This window comes from Andrena cerasifolii, chromosome 7 (genome assembly GCF_050908995.1).
Source record: "Andrena cerasifolii isolate SP2316 chromosome 7, iyAndCera1_principal, whole genome shotgun sequence".
Classification (NCBI taxonomy): domain Eukaryota; kingdom Metazoa; phylum Arthropoda; class Insecta; order Hymenoptera; family Andrenidae; genus Andrena; species Andrena cerasifolii.
In genome coordinates, this window is record NC_135124.1 from 12,435,966 (window position 1) to 12,455,005 (window position 19,040).

The 19,040-nt window shown below is 39.6% G+C and overlaps 5 protein-coding genes across 7 annotated transcripts; 2 read left to right on the plus strand and 3 right to left on the minus strand.

Moving 5' to 3' along the window:
- The first annotated feature begins 1,227 nt into the window (after positions 1-1,227).
- On the plus strand, positions 1,228-4,781 carry Patsas (palmitoyltransferase Patsas). The gene is made up of 10 exons (XM_076816224.1): positions 1,228-1,244; positions 1,356-1,536; positions 1,809-2,062; positions 2,160-2,274; positions 2,842-2,967; positions 3,024-3,469; positions 3,543-3,792; positions 3,864-4,036; positions 4,120-4,285; positions 4,366-4,781. Exons 3-10 carry the CDS (start codon positions 1,881-1,883, stop codon positions 4,567-4,569), a joined length of 1,662 nt encoding a protein of 553 aa, XP_076672339.1. The 5' UTR covers positions 1,228-1,244; positions 1,356-1,536; positions 1,809-1,880; the 3' UTR covers positions 4,570-4,781.
- Ced-12 (engulfment and cell motility Ced-12) lies at positions 4,394-8,518 on the minus strand. Its single transcript, XM_076816222.1, has 7 exons — positions 8,164-8,518; positions 7,781-8,074; positions 7,273-7,701; positions 6,368-6,784; positions 5,865-6,302; positions 5,488-5,794; positions 4,394-5,421 (listed from the first exon to the last, which is right to left on the minus strand). Exons 1-7 carry the CDS (start codon positions 8,293-8,295, stop codon positions 5,258-5,260), a joined length of 2,181 nt encoding a protein of 726 aa, XP_076672337.1. The 5' UTR covers positions 8,296-8,518; the 3' UTR covers positions 4,394-5,257.
- A 220-nt stretch (positions 8,519-8,738) lies between these two features.
- LOC143371264 (T-cell activation inhibitor, mitochondrial) lies at positions 8,739-11,579 on the minus strand. 3 transcript variants are annotated; one of them, XM_076816234.1, is made up of 9 exons: positions 11,334-11,579; positions 11,147-11,261; positions 10,742-10,868; positions 10,477-10,642; positions 10,081-10,393; positions 9,902-10,002; positions 9,698-9,859; positions 9,421-9,552; positions 8,739-9,354 (listed from the first exon to the last, which is right to left on the minus strand). In XM_076816234.1, exons 1-9 carry the CDS (start codon positions 11,354-11,356, stop codon positions 9,120-9,122), a joined length of 1,374 nt encoding a protein of 457 aa, XP_076672349.1. In that variant the 5' UTR covers positions 11,357-11,579; the 3' UTR covers positions 8,739-9,119. The 3 variants fall into 3 exon arrangements, with proteins under 3 accessions (XP_076672349.1, XP_076672347.1, XP_076672346.1); XM_076816232.1 differs by having other exon boundaries at positions 9,698-9,841; positions 10,477-10,868; XM_076816231.1 differs by having other exon boundaries at positions 10,477-10,868.
- Positions 11,580-11,803: 224 nt separating this feature from the next.
- On the plus strand, positions 11,804-15,048 carry Ent1 (Equilibrative nucleoside transporter 1). Its single transcript, XM_076816235.1, has 11 exons — positions 11,804-12,331; positions 12,452-12,604; positions 12,709-12,790; positions 12,864-13,042; positions 13,137-13,231; positions 13,299-13,349; positions 13,423-13,655; positions 13,820-14,057; positions 14,123-14,208; positions 14,302-14,501; positions 14,583-15,048. Exons 2-11 carry the CDS (start codon positions 12,459-12,461, stop codon positions 14,692-14,694), a joined length of 1,422 nt encoding a protein of 473 aa, XP_076672350.1. The 5' UTR covers positions 11,804-12,331; positions 12,452-12,458; the 3' UTR covers positions 14,695-15,048.
- A 15-nt stretch (positions 15,049-15,063) lies between these two features.
- Positions 15,064-17,015, minus strand: LOC143371269 (protein-L-isoaspartate(D-aspartate) O-methyltransferase). Its single transcript, XM_076816241.1, has 5 exons — positions 16,600-17,015; positions 16,118-16,257; positions 15,821-16,046; positions 15,661-15,746; positions 15,064-15,592 (listed from the first exon to the last, which is right to left on the minus strand). The coding sequence occupies exons 1-5, from the start codon at positions 16,658-16,660 to the stop codon at positions 15,419-15,421; spliced, it is 687 nt and encodes a 228-aa protein (XP_076672356.1). The 5' UTR covers positions 16,661-17,015; the 3' UTR covers positions 15,064-15,418.
- Between the last annotated feature and the right edge of the window lie 2,025 nt (positions 17,016-19,040).

Consider the following 19,040-nt stretch of genomic DNA (forward strand, 5'->3'; position numbering starts at 1 on the left):
ATTGTCATACTACGATATTGCTGTTCAATTTCATCAAGTTGTTTAACTCGCTTTTCCCTGTTGAATTTCTCAATGTAAAGCATAAATTCGTTGTGTTGGCTTTGATTTGTGGAACAATACTTTTTCTTCTGGTCGATTAGCCATTCTTCAATATTTTCTGTCTGATTGAAGTAATGAAAAATTCCAACTGGAAAGGAAACATATAACATCATCCTTCCAATCTCCAGTTGCCAATTTCCCATGTTTCCTATATCCGTGGGCAGGATGCTGTCAAATAAATAGTGTACACCAATACATGCGATAACTACTTTTCTCTTTATTTTCACGCTTATATTCGAGATGGCTACATATTTATTAAGATACGTGTAAGAAGGTAACCTGCCATGAATTTCAAACTGAAGAATAGAAAAAGTACTGCGTTACTAACCGGTATCAAAACGGTTTCTTTAAATTCCTGAACGGAAGCAGTTTTTCTTGCGTTAAATGCTCGCTATCGAAGCGGGATAATAATCGTATGTTTGTATGTACATACAATGTAAACCTCCGAAAAAGATGTTACCCCGCCCTCTGGTCACCACCGGTATTTGTACCAATTTTTTGTACTGTTGCGTATTTTAGCGGGGATTTTAGGATGCGAACGCGGGTTGGTACCCGTGGAGCGCTGGCAGAGCGCTCGTCGGAGTGCGGGTATTTTGAAATAAAACCAAATATACAGAAACTATTTGTAAGTGAAACTTACGAATTATATTCAGAATAAATTTAGGGTACGTGTTCCTATTACTCTGCCCTGCCCCTATTACCGTGCCTTTACGCTTAAAGAAGCCGAACAAAAAAACTCGCATTAATAAATAAGGAAAGAATTTTTTTTAATTAAGTTAAACTGTTAATGTATGTGTTACAAACGAGAAGGTTGCATTTTTAAACAATTAAAGCATAGCAAAAAAAATTCAAAAATGCATATCAAGACTTCGATTTATTTACCTAGGACGGTATTCAGAGTCGCTACTTATTCTTAAGATCATCTTAAGCATGTGGCATCCTCTACTAGTCTACTAGACTAGTAAAGGATACCGAATGCTTAAGACGATCTTCATAGACTTCCTCGTTAATTCTTCTGCCGTATGGAATACGATAAAGAGTTGAACTTTTCCTGATTGTGAGTTTTTCGTTAAAAAACAGAAAGGTGGGCAACGAAAGCTTCGCATTTCCGGGGATTTTAGTACGCAGGCGTTCATTCAACCACGGTATTGATTTGTATGCGCAATGTCAAGCAACGATAGTCGGTCTCATTCGGAAATGCGGACATTACTGTTCGTGACTTGTTACACCGCTCTGTAACGAGGCTATTGTTCTAGAACGTGCCACGGTGGCGGGAGGGCTGCACAGAAAGAAAAGTATTGGATAAACATGGTCGGACCGAACGTTTCCTTGTGACTAACCGTTCCGGAAGGTGGGACAACATCCACGCAAGGCGCATCCTTCAGGACACCTTCCGAACACGAGCGTATAAACACGGATCTCGCGACGCTTTGTAAGGTGAAGTATAAAGTAGATATCCCTCGTATACAAGCGCGGTAATTACGCTATTGGAATCCAAAGTCCCATCAGATATCGGGCCCGCTGAAAAAGGACGCACCTGTACAGAAAATCGTGCCTTTAAAACTACCGCCAACTTTCAAATTTATGGCGCCTAAAAGCATGATCTTTGAGCAACAGTGTTCGTCAATGCTGGTCGATGCGTTTTGGTAGCAAATTTAACTGGACGTTATATGACTGCGATGTTGTAAATATTGGATTTGGCACTTCAGGTGTACCCAGTGAGCCCTGTAACAGGGCCTGGTGCAGCGAGATCCGTATGGGAACTAAGTCCCGACCCCGACATGGTCGGGCATCTACCAAACACTCCAATTTCTAGCACCACTCATCAGAATCATGGATCTGCTAAAGGCAACGAGCTGCAGCCACGAAATGGCCCCGACGATAACATTTACGCGGACGAGACTGCCTCCGGCCAAACACCGTCCGACGAGACGAAGCAGATTTTCGAGCTTCTTAGAGCTGGGTGAGCTTACGTCCTTTCTGACACTTCTCTCTTACAGCTTCTTTTATATAAGTAGGAAGGGACTGGAAAGTAACGGGACGTTGAACTTGCGTTACAGTGAAATTGGGGCAGTCGATGAACTGGTGGACAAGAATGGCCTGAGTGTATTAAGCGCAAGGGATGAATGGGGATACACTCCTGCCCACTGGGCTGCTTTGGATGGGAACATAGAAGTGGGAACCCCCTTCATTAAGGGGGAACAATACCTTGAAGCCTGGAAAAAAGTGCAATTTTTTTTTAATTTTATGCTAGATATCCATACGTAGTAGGAAAGCCATTGATATGGGGTTTAAATGTGCAAGATTTTTTCCTTAAACTGACTCGAAATTTTAGAACTTTCCCCTTTAAGCTCCGCCATTTCTCCAAAAATTATTCTAATTAAATTTCCATATGCTTAACTATAACTATATTAATATAGATTAAAAAAATGCTCCCCTTTTTTTCTCAGATGAACGTGAAGTGAATAAAGTGCGGAACATCAGATCGTGTTCGTCGCGTCGCGTTCTATGGCGGCCTCTGTAACTTAATTAAAACTGTATATTTTGTCATGCAAAAATTCTAAAATACTGTCCACTACATGCACATTTAAACCCCATATCAGTGACTTTCCTACGAAGTATGGATATCTAACATAAAATTAAAAAAAATCGCACTCTTTTCCGGGCTTCAAGTTGTTGTTACCCCCTTAAACTCTGATAAAGAGAAGCTGTTGTTTCATTCGATGATCTGTTCTGCGATAGGTAATGAGATACTTGATAGAAAGGAACGGACCAGTCGACCTTTCCTGTCTGGGAACACAAGGGCCTAGGCCGATACATTGGGCTTGTCGGAAGGGCCATAGCGCTATAGTTCAATTGCTGTTAAAGGTAAGATAGTACTTGACTGTGTCCCATCCAGAGCTTGCAAAATTCTTGTTCCTTAGGCAGGAGTTGCTGTTAACGCGGCAGATTTTAAAGGTCTAACGCCTCTGATGACAGCCTGTATGTTTGGAAAATTTGCGACTGCAGCATTCTTGTTGGGATCTGGCGCCCTGGGCCACTTGACAGACATAAATGGGGACACCGCCCTCCATTGGGCAGCATACAAGGGCCATGCCGAGCTAATAAGATTACTTATGTACAGTGGAGTAGACTTACAGAAGCCAGACTACTTCGGATCCACCCCGTTACATTTAGCGTGCCTATCCGGCAATGTCAGTTGCGTGAAAATACTGTGCGAGAAGAGCAAAGTTGAACTGGAGCCTCGCGACAAGAATGGTAAAACCCCATTGCAGTTGGCAAAGAGCCACAGGCATTCAGAAATCGTACGAATACTTCAGGCTGAACAGAAACGACGGGCTAGATGGATTCCTCCCATCAACGAACTCTGGTTTAAATCATTTCTATCCCTTATGGAACATTGGCAGGTGTACTATATACTCATGTTCCGTTCTCCTTTCAAGGGCACTACTATTCGGTGGAGCTGGGAACAGTAAAGGACCTATATTACTATTTATGATATCTGTTCTACTGTGGGGATATCCAATGTACCTATTAAAATGTATCCCGCTAACATGGAATCTTCTACGTGGCAGTCATTATTGCTTCATTTATTGGAATATCGTTATGTGGATTTCGTGGATTGTGGCGAACAGGAGAGACCCCGGCTATGTGCCGCAAAATAGCGAAACCTACTACAGGGCAATTAAACAAGTATAGCTTCGAAATATGATCATCAATGGATATGATGTATCACGTGGTAGTAACGAGAGGCTTCGTTTTAGATTCCATACTTCGATAAATGGAAAAAACGGAATGTACTGTTGTCTCGATTGTGTCACAGTTGTAGGTGCTTCAGGCCTCTAAGAGCTAAACACTGCAGAATCTGTAACAGATGCGTCACGTATTTCGATCATCATTGCCCATTTATATACAACTGCGTGGGTTTAAGGAATAGGTGAAGTTGTTAAATATTATATACGCGTTGAATCTACCGTATATAGCTGTTCATTACCATTAATGAATTTATTATCGTTACAGGATGTGGTTCTTCCTCTTCGTTATGTGCGTAGCAATAAATTGTTCATTTTCAATTTACTTTGCCTGCTACTGCATGGCGATTGAAGGAATCCAATTACTGTATGTCCTGGGTGTATTAGAAGCTTTGGTCTTCTGTGGACTTGGATGGATTCTGACGTGCACTTCGGTAAGTATAAGCGTAGTTGTGGGTGTGTAACAGGCGAAATACGTTTATCTGCACTTTCAATAACTCATTCTTTTATGTAGGTACTACACGCGTGTATGAATTTAACTACAAACGAGATGTTTAATTATAAACGGTATTCGTATTTAAGGGACAAGAAGGGCAGATATCTGAATCCGTTTAGTAGAGGCCCTGTCCTTAATTTTATCGAATTCTTCCTCTGCCCACCAAATCATCAAGCAAACGATCCTCAGAATTACCACATACTATCGGAGGATATCATGTGAGATATTGTAAGTTGTGATCACTATTTTACAGCAGTACTGCACTTGTAGAGCATGTAAAAATGTGATTAATTATGCAATTAATACTATTTTCTTGGAGTAATTGCAACATATGTACCTGCACATGATCTACATCGTTACTGCTTCTAATATTGTCACTTTGTATCTATAATATTATTCATAAAGCATGTTTGAATAAATAATTTATTAACTTAGATTTCAAATTTTATTACACCTCTGATCTATAATAACTTCTACAAAATATTTATAAAATAATCGTATTAGTGAACATAATTTTAAATGAAGTAACATTATATTATAGTTATAATCAATTGATTAAAAATGTTGCTACAGACATATTATTCGTCATAAAGCTGAATATACTGTTATCTAAGTATCAAATTCATATATACAAATAATTGTAAAAATGTTATATATAAGTTGTATATGTAAAAGGTAAATATATATCTTTGGTAAAATATGTTGCGTTTTCCTATAGAATTAAAATATTTGTTTTCTAATATATGTAGTTGGAAACAACATCGTCTATCGATAGAAATGCTAAAAAATGATTCGTCCGTATAAAAATTGCAGCCTAGAGTAAAATATTATAGCAGTATTCTTGCAAATACATGAGTTACGTATGCCCGTGTCAAACAGTTCTAATATTATTGAACACAACAGAAGATTTTTACTTCAGTTCGTAGCAAAAATCGTAGTTCGGTGGTGGATCAGGTATAGCAGGTGGATCTTGAGGAATATCGATCCCTTCCGCGTCTAAAAGCCTCAATTTGATATCCATGGACAATAATGTTTCCAAATTATTGTCCGCCTCTTTACTGGTCATCCTATTCCCTGTAAATGAATCTTGTACTTCTCTAATTCTAGAAAACAGTCAAATATCACGTGTCCACTACATACCAAGCAAAGCATTAATGCCATCGGTCCAGTAATCAAAAACTGGTTCGTCGGGAGCAACGAAGTCGAGGCTGGACATTTCCACGGAGTCCAAGATTAAAGAAAATGCCAATTGATGCGTGGTTTTTCGTCGTTGTAAATCTTTCATATGCGGGCAGTCTCTGCCAGTAAGTAATCCACGAATCTCAACAACAGCCAATTTTGTGGGAAGCTCGTCTATCGTTGGCACCGACTTTTCATCGCAATCTCCATAATGAAACACTTTATGATTGGGTGAAAGTCGAACGTACCAAAATTTGTCTTTGATCCTCTGTATAAATTACAAGTTCTAGAAAATTATTATTATCGTGGCAAGTTTTCTGTAAAGAAAAGACAATTACCTGTCCTCTCGCGCTGTATTTCATAAATCTAGTGCCCTCCACTAGAAAGCCTAAGCGTTGCTGCTGAATGAGATCCAGAATTTCAGGTGTAATTTGCTCTCTAAGTTCAACAATTGGTCTTGCATGACTTTCCCACTCCTCTCTGCTGGTTCTTTCTTGTTGCCAGAGATTGGTGATCGTTGAGTACGTTAATTGTTGCAGCTTGTTCTTAAATTTATCCAGCCCCGTAGGCTTACCCTGAAGTGCTCTAGTGATCTGTTCTCGAACGACAGAAAACACTTTCACGAAGTCTTCAGTAGTAGCTCTCATCTCCTTCCAAGTTTTGTTCAATAGAACTATGCACACGCAATAGAACTCTTCAAACGGATGGTCGTGAGTGAAAAACATGGGATGATACGATTGGCCCTGTTCGCTCGGCGCTTCTCCGATACGTAGTACCTAATCAGATGAAATGATACGTCTGATTTATTCAAATTACATTACGCACAAGTTCGCACACTTACTTCGCAAAGCAGCTTAACAAGTTCCACGCTCGTCCTACCAAACGGACACTCGTGTTCATCCGCCCTACAAGAATTCTCTAGAACCACTTTCGTGTAAGCTTCGGTATGATTGCGCGCAAAGTAAATCATGCAGTCCAGGGCAAGCATTCCAGGAGGAGTTTCCGTGAAGTCGAGAGCAGGATTAATATCATATTTGAAACCCAATTTTTTATAATCCTTGGCATAAAGGCCCTGTTTACGAGCAGTCACGTCCCCACCAATTGCCCCTTCCGTGTCGAAAGCGATCCTCCTAAGCTCTTTAATTTTATCGTGCGCATCTTGATCCTGAGGATCCATTTTCGTCATCATCCGTTGCTCCCACAGACTTAACATTAATGTCTGCAATACATATAACTGATGCGCCATTTCTGCACCGACCTGTAAAAGAAATTGTGATAAGAGATCATCCTTAAATTACGTAAGCCTCTTTTTGAGGGGGAGGGGGTTGCGAATTTATTACGTAATATTTTTTTTACCTACTTTTCAATAAATACAAATTTTATCATTAATGTTCCAGAAAAGTAGTTTTAGTTTAAATTTCCCGAAACTGAGTTAAATGAATTACAGTAGCAGACGAAAGAAAGTCGTTTGGGCCAATTGTAAAAAAGTTATGCGATTTTAAATGGTGTAAACTTTCTTTCGCCCGCCACCGTATATAAACCTATAAAAGAATTTTAACTGAAAAAATTAAGTGTAAAAAATATTATGTAAGGTGGGGGTTGGAATATCAAATCTTACGTATTCTTATACTGGGGGAAGGAGGGGGTAAAAATTCGCCAAAATTACCCTTACGTAATTTAAAGGCCGCCCCTAATGTAGTAAATGTTGACGAATACTATAATAAAGAATGCTGTAGTATCTCGTACCTGGCCAGTGGATTGTATGATATTGGTCAAGAAAACATTTCTGACTTGTTTAGATTGGAGAGTGCCAGCCACAGATCTGCGTTTAGATAAATCAGCTTTAAGGAATAGGGCGTTTATCAATGCTATCGCATTTTGTTGTATCTGCGGGCTTATACTTTGTAAATGCATCACCAGGTTCGAGAAAGTCACTTCTTTCTCGACTTGTCCATACTTTGCCGAAGAATTCAGTACTATGTTCTCGAGGATGCTAAGCGAAGCTTCTACGATACTATTGCCTTGATTTACAGCCTGATTGTTCACATAGCTGGCTACTTTATTGATAAAAGGTGTTTCTAATATATCCCACGACACGTTCCCTTTATCCATCAGTTCAACGAATGATTGAAGCGCATATGCGAGCGCGTTACCTTTGTACTTCTCTCCTTCCACCTATAAAAGACATTAAGTACAGCGGAATATAGCGCGGAGTACTCAAAGTAAACTGATCATTCGTTCAGATCTTAAATACCTGAGATATAATCAGAGCTAGTCCCTGCTTATTAATGAATTCGAACGCAAATGTCATGTCCGTACTAAGAGTGCTCAATTTCTGCAGGGCAGCAGTCTTTTCTTCCATAGTTCCGTTATTGAGCTTCGCTAAAATGTCACTGGCTGTTTTAGAAGGAGAGAACTCCAGCCTCAAAATGCTACCGTTCTTTACTTCATTACGATTCTTCTCCGTCACATAATTTTGATTGTTACTGTCGGAAAATTGTAACGAGTACGAGTCAGGATCGGACAGACCCCATCCATTACACAGTTCCTAATGAAGAATGGAGGTAATATAATACCTTTGATTGTAAACAACCATCCTTAGAATAAGTAATAAGTCCCGCTTATATTCTAAAATACCTGAATAATTCCGGTCAATGGATGCTTCTGATTAAATTCAATGAGTTGCGGCACTTGCTCCGTCATTTGGACAGCGATTTTCACGATGTTCGAATCCTTCTGGACCGGCATTTTTATTGTCTGCGTGTACATGAAGGAATCAGGACTGCTTGGTTTTAATTATTAAAACGAACACGACGGATACGGTAAACGCTGGTCCAGTTTCCGTCGAGGAATGTTAGAAACGTTTGACGTCTCTTGTCATAACAACGTGACGGCCATCATGTTGCACTTGCATCTGAATGACATGATCTGAATTCTGAAGTTAGTCACGAGGCGGCCGAAGACCTCGCCCCTCCACGAATGGATGGCGGCAGGCGGTGATATTTTGAAGGTGATATTTGGAAATTAATTCTGGAAAACCTATCGCACCTACAGGGCAGGGGGTTTGCACACATATTTAGTAGTGTTTGTATACCAGGACCGTAGAGGAAACCTTAATCTTTATATAGTAAAGGAGCGAGGCTTTTGCGCACGCACGCGCTAATATAAATTAATTCGACCTCCTACGATTGAATAAAAGAAACACCAGCAAATTTCAATATGAACTGGAAGTAATAAATATTACAAACCTCTTCATTTATTTGTGTGAATAATTCTCGTTCTAATTAACGACGGTTATACAAAATATTTCTATCCATTTTTATCGTTTTTGTACATACATTCAGAATTAATGTACAATGTATCGCAATTAGTTGTATATGAACAATAGCATGCAAATTTTCCGCGTGCGACGCAGCACGTATTTTAACTGTTTGCATGTTTTAAACACTTTCAGAAAAATAACGTCTTACTGCGTTATCACGCCTATAATCTGTACATTATTTATTACTTGTTATTTATACAATTGTCCGATGCCGTTACTATGATAATCGATAGAAAGATAGATAACAGCATCGGGAAATCGATATTGGAACTTAGAGCTTCCAATCCCAGGGTATACATAAAACGCCATCGCTCATAACGGAATAATAATGCGTCACCCACAACATGACACCTTCTAGCAACGGAGCTAAAACAGTTTTATGCAGCAACAAACGTTCACAACATTGTATCATCAGATCTGGTGTAATACTATCGTCCTTATTCAGGGCAGTCAAACCCAATTCTTGGACAGCTTTATCGTGTAGCTCGTGTTCCACGTACTTTATGCTGCAACAAAATAATATATAGAATAAAGGAGTCAAATTTGCAGACTGGATGGCAAGATAATCTTACTTGTTATAGTGATGCAATCTTTTGGTAGCTTCCTCTAAATTTTCAGTAATAAAGTTTACTAAAAGAAAACTAGGACACGAAGATGGTACTATAAACTGCCCAGTAGGAGAGAGCATCAAAGGACCTGCTTCGCTAAAAACAATGCTCTGTTTAATACGTACATCTAGTTTCAAATTTATATCGAACTAAACTAATTGAATGTGATACTTACACAGGAAGTAAAAGAGAGTACATAAAAAAAAAATATGAAATATTAAATACTTCAGGTAATACTAACGCTTCTATCACAATTTCATAAGTCGATAAATTGGCTGGCCACACTTTCGGATAGTTTTTCCTTCCTCGATAATCCGAGAGGGTCGTGGTAAGCTGGCGAAGCTGACGCTCATACTGGCTAACCATTACCTTTGGCATGAATTTCCTGCACATATAGAGCACCCTGAGCCTTACCGTCACTCAAATAATGTGTTGTGTTACGCACCGTCGACCAACTTTAATGTCAAGAAGTACTTGTGAGACTGCCTTCTCGAAAGCTGGTAATTTTAAGAGTACAACATCATGCTTTTGAACGTTTTTGATTAACTATAAGAACAGAACGGTCCTTTAATAAAACGAAGAGTATCCAATGGGTATTATATAGGCTTGACGGTTTGCTCTTACATCAAGCCAATTGTGTCTGACTTCGCCCGAATTCAACATAACGCTTCCCTCTAGACTAATCCCCGTATCATTGGCAAACACTAGCATTCTATTTTTTAATACTTCCATGGGTGTGGGATGATGTTCGACTAATGCTTTGAAAGCTAATAGACAGCCTCTATAATGAGCTATGTTCCATCCGCAGTCCCATTTAATACTTTTTAAACCTAATTCGTTGCATAATATCTTTTCTAGCTTTTGTACTTCCTCTCGCATCGGCCTACACGCTTCCAGCTTTACGTGCACCTCGGTAATATGTTTATCTAAATACGCCCTAATCAATAATATTTAGTTAAAACCCTTTTACACGAGCGTTAGCTATTTAAATGGAGAAGACACGCTTGGCATTCATCTTACTTAAGAGTATCTGGTTCTATATTAATCTTTCTTTTCATTATAATAGACGCATAAATAGGATCATCCTCTAATTCCGAAAAATCTATATCTTCTCCGGGTCCTCTTCGTTGCCAAAACCTTGATTTATATTTCCCATTTTCCGATGGCTTTTGCTCTTCGATCTTATCTACAAATGTGGTGGGCAGATCGCAGGTTTTCAAAATAGACAGTATAGTTTGCCTTAGACCTTCTTCTTTCAATTGTATTTTTACCAGGGTAAATTTACCAGCCTTAACTTCTTTCTCATCTTTAGAGCGTAAGTAAAATGGTAACGTGATAGGCCGTACGGGTCTTTGCTGTTGTAGATTCTCTATAATGGAGCTTAATTGTTTTAAGGAATTCTCGTTTACTGTCTGGAAAATTCAAAGAAAATTCCAAATAAAATCCCAGATAAAATTTCTCTGGTTCTCATTGGTCGAAATTAAGCTTCGTATCGTGTACGTGTGTGCGCGCGTTTGCGTATCATGTAACTACCCAAGTAAATGCAATAGCTTCTTTGTTCTATAAATAATCTTAAGTGTAATCAAAGAATAAACTGCGCTTCCGACGCGCAATCACGAATCGTATGCATTTAATAGATTCATCCTTCCGCGAGTTGCGTAAAATCATGGGACCATTGAATGTTACTCACTCTTTGCGTAGGATATTGCCCGAAAAGATCAGGGTGAACTGTAAAGTAAAAGGGCCGAAGCGCGGTGGACACTTCGCCCGTACTTAACGCTCTCACCGCATTTCTCCTGCAAACGCTGCGAAAAACAGGGAAATCGTAACGAATCTAAAACACACCTCCGCGATACAATCTAATGATTATTATTTACCATCTCCCCAGTGCACAAAACATTTTCGTAGTTCACCGTAATGTCATCACACGACCATATCATGCGAAATACTTACGCGCTAAAACGCGATAAGCATCGCATTCACCGCTCATCGAGCTTATCAAAACACACTACTCGTACACGGATAATGCTGGCTGCAGCTCGCTAACCGTAATAATATATGTATTATCTTTTTAGAGACACATAATCTCTCTAAAGTTCTCAACCTTCGCCTGCTATCGTAGTGACCGTTTTCCCACCATTGTCATGTGTCAGTATGCAAGCCCGATGTAACATTGGACTTGAACCTCTTTCTTTTTGTCTAATCGATGGTACGATACCTATACAGTGTGCGTGCATGCACTGAGAATAGATGCACGTATACACGGAGGCGCGAACGTGCTGTTAAAAATAAATAATTCACCAGATTATGTTTGCGAAACTATCGTTGCATATGTCGTAATTATTTCTGGACGATAATACGAGTAGTGCTGAGAAAGAGAAAAGCAGAATTTTTCCTTCCTTCGTGCACACACTTGTATCATCGTGGGATGCATCGCGTTCTTTTAACGGTACGTTATCCTCAATCGTATCATAACCGATTGCGTACTATATACACGCCACCAGCTGTTTCTGCATCTGTGGATGTAAAAAAACGGGGGAATGGAGAAAGGACCGCGTTGGGCTTAGTATAATGCGACCGCGACGCTATTGGCTTTTCGCTGTGGGCTTAGTCACAGGTGGTCAAGGAAATATGACCGATAGAGAATGTGGAGTCTCTCGAGACCCAGAGGCGATGATGGATTAAATGCATTGTCAATCATATCGCAGACGTCGATTGTTAAACATGGTCCATCGCGAAACGCTGATGTACGCGTTGCACGTGATAACGTAGACAACGAACTGGTCACTTAGCTGTCAAAATGTAAATAACTATTGCGTTTTGAAAACGGACAGATTACGCAGTGACAATTCTTTGGACATTTTTATACCATCTTGTAAGTACGATCTAATAAGACCCTGATTACAATACAATAGATGTTTCTCAATCCAGAAGCTGTAAGACCAAGGATCGTGTGTCTCAGATTAAAGAATGAATTTTCTTATACATTTTTCAGCTCCACCATGGCTTACTCTATCAACAGGCGGCCCTTACTAGGGGGTGCATCGGACAGTGAATTCGAAGATGATTTGGAAACCGAAGTAGACGACCCAAGCATCTCTGTGCCAGATGAAAAACCGTTTTTTAAACAATACGAACCTCGTGACAAGTACTGGTCCTTTATTTAATATCCTTTAATTACGCATAAGGAATCTCATTATATGTTATTAGCTACTGAGAACTTTCTCTTACCCTGTGTATTGTATTTTGTAGGTATAAACTCGCATACATAGTGTTTTATTTGCTTGGGATAAATACATTAATCCCGTGGAGTTTTTTCATCACTGCTGATGACGTAAGTTATAAGTATATCTTATTACTCTGTATCGCTAACAGTATGAATGTGTACTTATCTCGCTGTTTTGCAGTATTGGATGTATAAGTTCAGGGAAGTACACGAAAACAGTACAAGAAACTACAGTTTGAATCATGCAGAAAATCTGGAAAAGAGAACTGATCTTCAGGCCAGCTTCACTTCGTACTTGAGTGTAGCGAGTGCGCTACCAAATACATTTTTCTTAATTATAAATGCATTTATTAGCAAAAGGTAAGGACACCTCAAAATGTACATTAAGAAAGAAGCGAGAGGAACCGCAAAGTTCACCAATTTCGCATAAAAATATGTATGTTTGATATAACAGGATTCCTCTAAGATTAAGAATGGTGGGCTCCCAGTGTATAATATTATTGCTGTTTATTTTGACGACAGCTTTGGTCAAGATAGATACGGATAAGTGTGAGTTAGAAGAATAAAATTAATAAAATTATATATCTTCTCCTTGAAACATTGATTTAATTTTTAGGGCAAGATGCATTTCTGATAATTACCTTGACCACAGTGGCACTTGTGAATGGTATAAATGTGATGTCTAAAGTATTTGATAAATGCGCCAGTAACAGGTATAATAACCGAATGTTTCTTTGTAGCTGCGAGTGCAATTTTCGGGGGAAGTTTGATGGGCATTGTTGGTCGCTTCTCACCAAACTATATAACTGCCATGTCCAGTGGCCAAGCACTTGGAGGAATTTTTACTGCTATTACAGAAATATGTTCTCTTTGGATCGGTGCTAGTCCTGTGCTTTCAGGCTTAGTGTACTTTATTATTGGGGATGCTGTACTGTTCCTATCACTGATTGCTTACATCGTTTTGGAAAAAGCAGTAAGTTATTTACTGGAATAAATACAGAGTAACGATACTGATGGTGCAGCTGCTTTGTAATATATGATAAGCGGCTTATGATAACGACGCAGATGCGCGAAATTTGATCTCTGGTGTATGAAACATCGATGTCTCACTTTTTATGAACTGTACTTTTTGTTCAGGCATTTTTTAAATATCACATGTTGGAGAAACTACCTGAAAACGTCGAAGCGAATTTCTCAATAACTGGGGAAGTGACTTTTCCACAAGGCACTACAGTGTCTTACACGCGTATCGTTAAAAGAATTTGGCACTACGGCGTTAGCGTCTTTCTAGTATTTTTTATATCTCTTTCTATATATCCGGCAGTTACCGTGCTGGTAGAAAGTCAATACAAAGGGCAAGGCTATGCATGGAGTGGTAAGTTTGTTGTTAAATTCTGCACAAGTTGTAGCAAATTTATAACGTTTGTACGTACATTACAGATATCTACTTTGTACCTGTGGTCACTTACCTCATTTTTAGTGCGGGTGATTACATTGGAAGAATATTATCAGGAATTCTTCAATGGGTGTGTAGAAAGAACGGTTTTCTATTCGAAGCATTCTTTGATGCATACGTTAAAACACGAGTTTTGTTTTATTATATATAATTGTCCTTTCAGCCAAGAAACAAGCCGTGGCAAGTGATACTCTTGAGTTTAATGAGAGTTATCTTCGTACCAGCTCTTCTGTTTTGCAACGCGCAACCTAGGCATCACCTTCCCGTTTATATTCATAACGACCTCTATTATATCTTAATAACTGTTGCATTCGCCGTTACTAATGGCTACCTATGCAATTTAACGTTCATTTTAACTCCCACGTAAGTACCACGGTGTTAAGTAAATCTGTTGTCGTATTACTATGTTCTCTTGCATACGTCTTCAATATAATTTACGAACAGCGTCGTAGAATCGCAAGAGAGAGAGATTGCATCTGCCATGATGGGAGCTTTCCTTGGACTGGGATTAATAGCTGGCGCAGCGCTTAGTTTGATTATGGTCAAAACACTTTAATCATCGTTATTAAAAGACATAAAGACGAGGACGTAAATGATGGAATCATTCGTCTCACTGCCTATTGTACATTTGGACTCAATTAGGACCACAGTTATAGAGGGTTCAACTGCATTCAACTGAGAAACGATACAATGTTTTTATATATCACGACAAAATTTTATGAACGTAATGTTTGACATATTACGGTAAATTATTTTTCAAGCGGTTAATGATCGCGTAATTAAATTTAACCATTCCGCAAATACGTAGAGCGTTTTATGTATAGAATAAAGGAAAAGTTGTTTATCAAATTATATGTAGTAGAATTGAAATATATGGTAATGTGTAAAAAGTCAACTGATTGTATAGAGATTATAAATCTAGTCATTATCAATTTTAAGAATGTATTTGCTCTTAAGGATTCAAAATACAATAAATTACATACTTTGATCTTTACAAAAAATATTTAACTCTGTGAATTATAATAAAGAGAAGTAGTCGCTAACTAAGCTATGTATTTTAGCAGAAAAGTTGCATTAAGGTACTAATAATTTTGTTTTAGTAGATGTTAGATAATTAGTGAATACAGTTAATGATAACTTAAATGTCTTTGTGCACTTTATACAATGATTCGCTAGCTGCATAAATATTACGAGGCAGTAGTAACGCGAATAATATTACCTCGTTTGTTTCTCTCTAGTTATATTCACACGAAAAACGCTCACTGGAGCCCGCATCTACCTCATGAAGGATACTGCTTATTCTTGCTAGTCAATGGGACAAAAACGACGCTAGTGAGAGACTTCTTTTTAATCTTCCCATCCAGCGCTTTGTCAACCTGAACTAATGTCTGACCTGAATTTTCTGGACCCATTGGAAGTACTAGCCGTCCTCCGGGAGCTAGTTGGTCGATTAACTATAAGAGCAAAATTGTAACGAGCTTCTTACAATATGTAACATTGAGCGATTAACAAGTTCCCTTACAGCCTGTGGCATTTCTTTAGCTGCTGCTCCAACATGGATAGCATTGTACGGTGCTTTTTCAGGATATCCTAGTCTCCCATCTCCGACTAGAATATCATAGAACTTTCGATATAACACCACAAGGCTCTGTATATTTACTAGCCGTTTAAAAGATACCTACCAACTAGTTCGATACGACCGCTTTGAAGCAGTCCTGGGTTATCCCGTTCAATGTTTTCAATAGCAAATGCTTTGAGTTCTTCGATATGTTCGATGCCCACGGCGAATCCTTGTGGTCCCAGCATCTTTGCCATGCAAGCCGTCAAATATCCAGATCCAGATCCAACGTCCAATGCTCTGGCACCCTCGTGCAGTTTGTCTTGAAGTATTTCCAAGGCATACGCGTGCTGAAGTATTGCAATTGCCTATTACAGCTATTCCAAAGGTTTTAAACTTATAAAGTTCATTGGAAATATACCATATGAGGAGCACTTATGGTGGCACCATAACCGATTCCTTGCGGGGAATCTATATACGCATAATTGGAATTTGTATAATTTCCCCTATCAACAGAAGACATTGCCTCGTAAACTCGGTCGGACTTAATTACCCTTGACCCTAAGATAAAAGAGATGTTTTCACGTATAGACATACTAGTTTTACTACTCGGCTTCGCCCGAAATTTATATTTTGATTTTATAAAAAAAATTATTTTTTTTGTGAAAATAGTCACATTCATCTGGATTAGCTAGACATAAAGAGCTGGGGCACATTTCGTGACCCCGACGTTTATCGTTCGAAAGTTCTTAGGCGACAGACAGACAAACAAACAAACAAACACTTTTTGCTTTATGTATTAAGATTATTTGACATATGTCTACGAGAATGCACTGTTTTTATATGATATAATTTAAACGAGACGAATGCGAAGATCATGGGAGTTGCATTTATATCACTCACTTCTAAGATGTTCTATCAGATCATGATTAGTTTTCGCTTGATACCTCCCAGACCAGGCCATTTCATATGCGAATACGGAAAGTAATAAACTAATTACTATGAGAATAAAATACGTCAAGTATTGCGGCTGAATCTTGGGGCTGTGTATTACGGTACACCTCAACAACCGGCAACTTCTTGCAAGTTTCACGATTCACGATCACTCGCAAATCTCAACAGTGTCGCCGATGCAATGAATCGGTAGATTAATTCTTCGTGGAGAAGAATAAGTGTTAGTCCGTTAATACAGGATCTTCCAGATATTTCAATGATGCTTAATAACGTTAAGACTGACAGTTCACGCAACCACAGGCCAGGTGTAGAGGAATAATACTTTTGCTTGTTGCTTGAAGTAACGCAATACTCCAGGTAGACAGAGTTCGTGGGACACCCTGTACATGGACAGGTTTTACCACAGACTAGGCATTGGATAGAGTAAATTCCTATCACGCAGATCGGGGGCCCTGGAGCGCGCTTGCCATTTTCGTATCGCATGCGACGTTATCGGTACATAATGGACTCCGATCTCAATTTCACTGGCGGTTAGAATTCAAAGTAAATATGAGGAAAATTATTTTTACCTACACATGGAAGTCCAACCATCGACGAAGTGTATGTATGTGGTCCAACTTTTCAAAACATAAGTCGCGAGATGAGAGTCACTTTTGTTTTGAGTGGTAGACCATGGCCGCCTGTAGTACAGGCCGGACACTACGATGTTGCAACACCGCATTTCGAACAACCGTCAGTCCGATCACTATGTTCCGACCGGTACCAGAGTCAGCCATGACACAACGCGCGAAAGGCTTCAGAAAAATTCAAATAGGACTGATGACAGCGTTAACAAATTCACTAAGTATGTTCCGGCCTGTACTACAGACGGCCATGGGTAGACCCTTCTTTTTGATACCTTTTTATTTATAAATTTCAGCTCAGCTATCGGTATTAGAGTCAGTGTGTCAACTGAAGAGGAGGTTCGGGCCTACTGTTATGGTTATACATGTTTCATACCCATGAGTAAGTAGTTAACTGTTTTTTGTTGTGTTATTTCTTAGATCAGAATAAAGTCTTCTTGCGTTTTCTCATATACCAAATGATTAATGGTTTCTAATATAAATATTTGATTGCGAATATATATTCACTTGAATATTGTGAATATGCAAATGAATTTGATTGCGACATAGTAGTAGAGAAGTCGGATGCCCCCAGAGTTCGTTACTGTGACGATCATGTTCACTACACAATTACATATAATATTAATGCCAATATTCAATGAACATTCGGTAGTATGCACGATGCTGAATGGTTTAATTTTCTTCTATATTTTTGATAAGATAGGGCTTGATAACCTTTCGGTAAATCTCGGTATTCCATTACTCGTATGTCGATAAGGAAAGTGACCACCGTCACGAAGTTACCGAGATGCACTTGCATTCTTGACCGTAGGTAAATCTGTCAACTGACCAGCCGCAGGTAACGATGTTACCGACGCGAAAGTAGTATCGGTAGGTAACTCGGACGATATCGATAGCTACAGAGTGAGATTCAAAGGCGCGTTACGTTCTCCAGTTTCTGTTCAGTGGACTTCGAAGCAACATTCTTCCATATTGTCTATTTCTATCCAGTGGCTTCGATCAGCCCCCTCTCTATTAGGAGCAGTCCTCCTCCCCCTGTACATCTATTACGGTACTATCCCTTCAAGTAACAGCAGAAAAAGGGTGCAACACCACTCCGAACTGGCATACACAAGGTATCTATCTTGAGAAACTAGCGGTGGTATAATTGCTCGTTGCTTTATCGTTTCCCTGGCCTGCAACGTACTTTGGACCCAAGCGAAAATGCGTTTCCCGGCGAATGTCTCGGAGCTTTATCGAAAGAGCGACGGTGCCCGTGGTTTTCAAGGTGACACGGACCTTGTATCGTAAAAGCAGCGGCGAGGTGTGCGGAAGGTGATCAATAACCGTCAATATGCAGGACGACGTTTTAATAAGAGTGTAAGCCCGAGATCCTGGGGCCCAGTTTATGACTCCGCGACACAGGACGTCACTTCGCCGCTCTTACTGCCTGCTCTTTATTACCAGTCGTCTCTGTCCCTCTCCCATTCCCCTGCCATTCTCTATCTCCTTCGAGCCCCCCCCCCCGCCCCCCAGACCCCTTTCCACACGCTCTCTCGTTTCTCTCCTTCTCACCCGTTTCTTCCTCTCCGTCCCATCCTGCTCCCTCTGTCTCTCCGGCCGTTTTCCCGCGAATATATTATTTATAAAGTCGAAGGAGCTTGCGCCTCCTCGGGCGTGTTCCAACTTGCTCGTCTGACTTTCAGCTTCGTAAAAAAAACTCTCACGAAAACCCCCTCCCCCCCTGCGCCCGTCGGTCGGCTCGTTCCGTAACTCTCCACCATTACG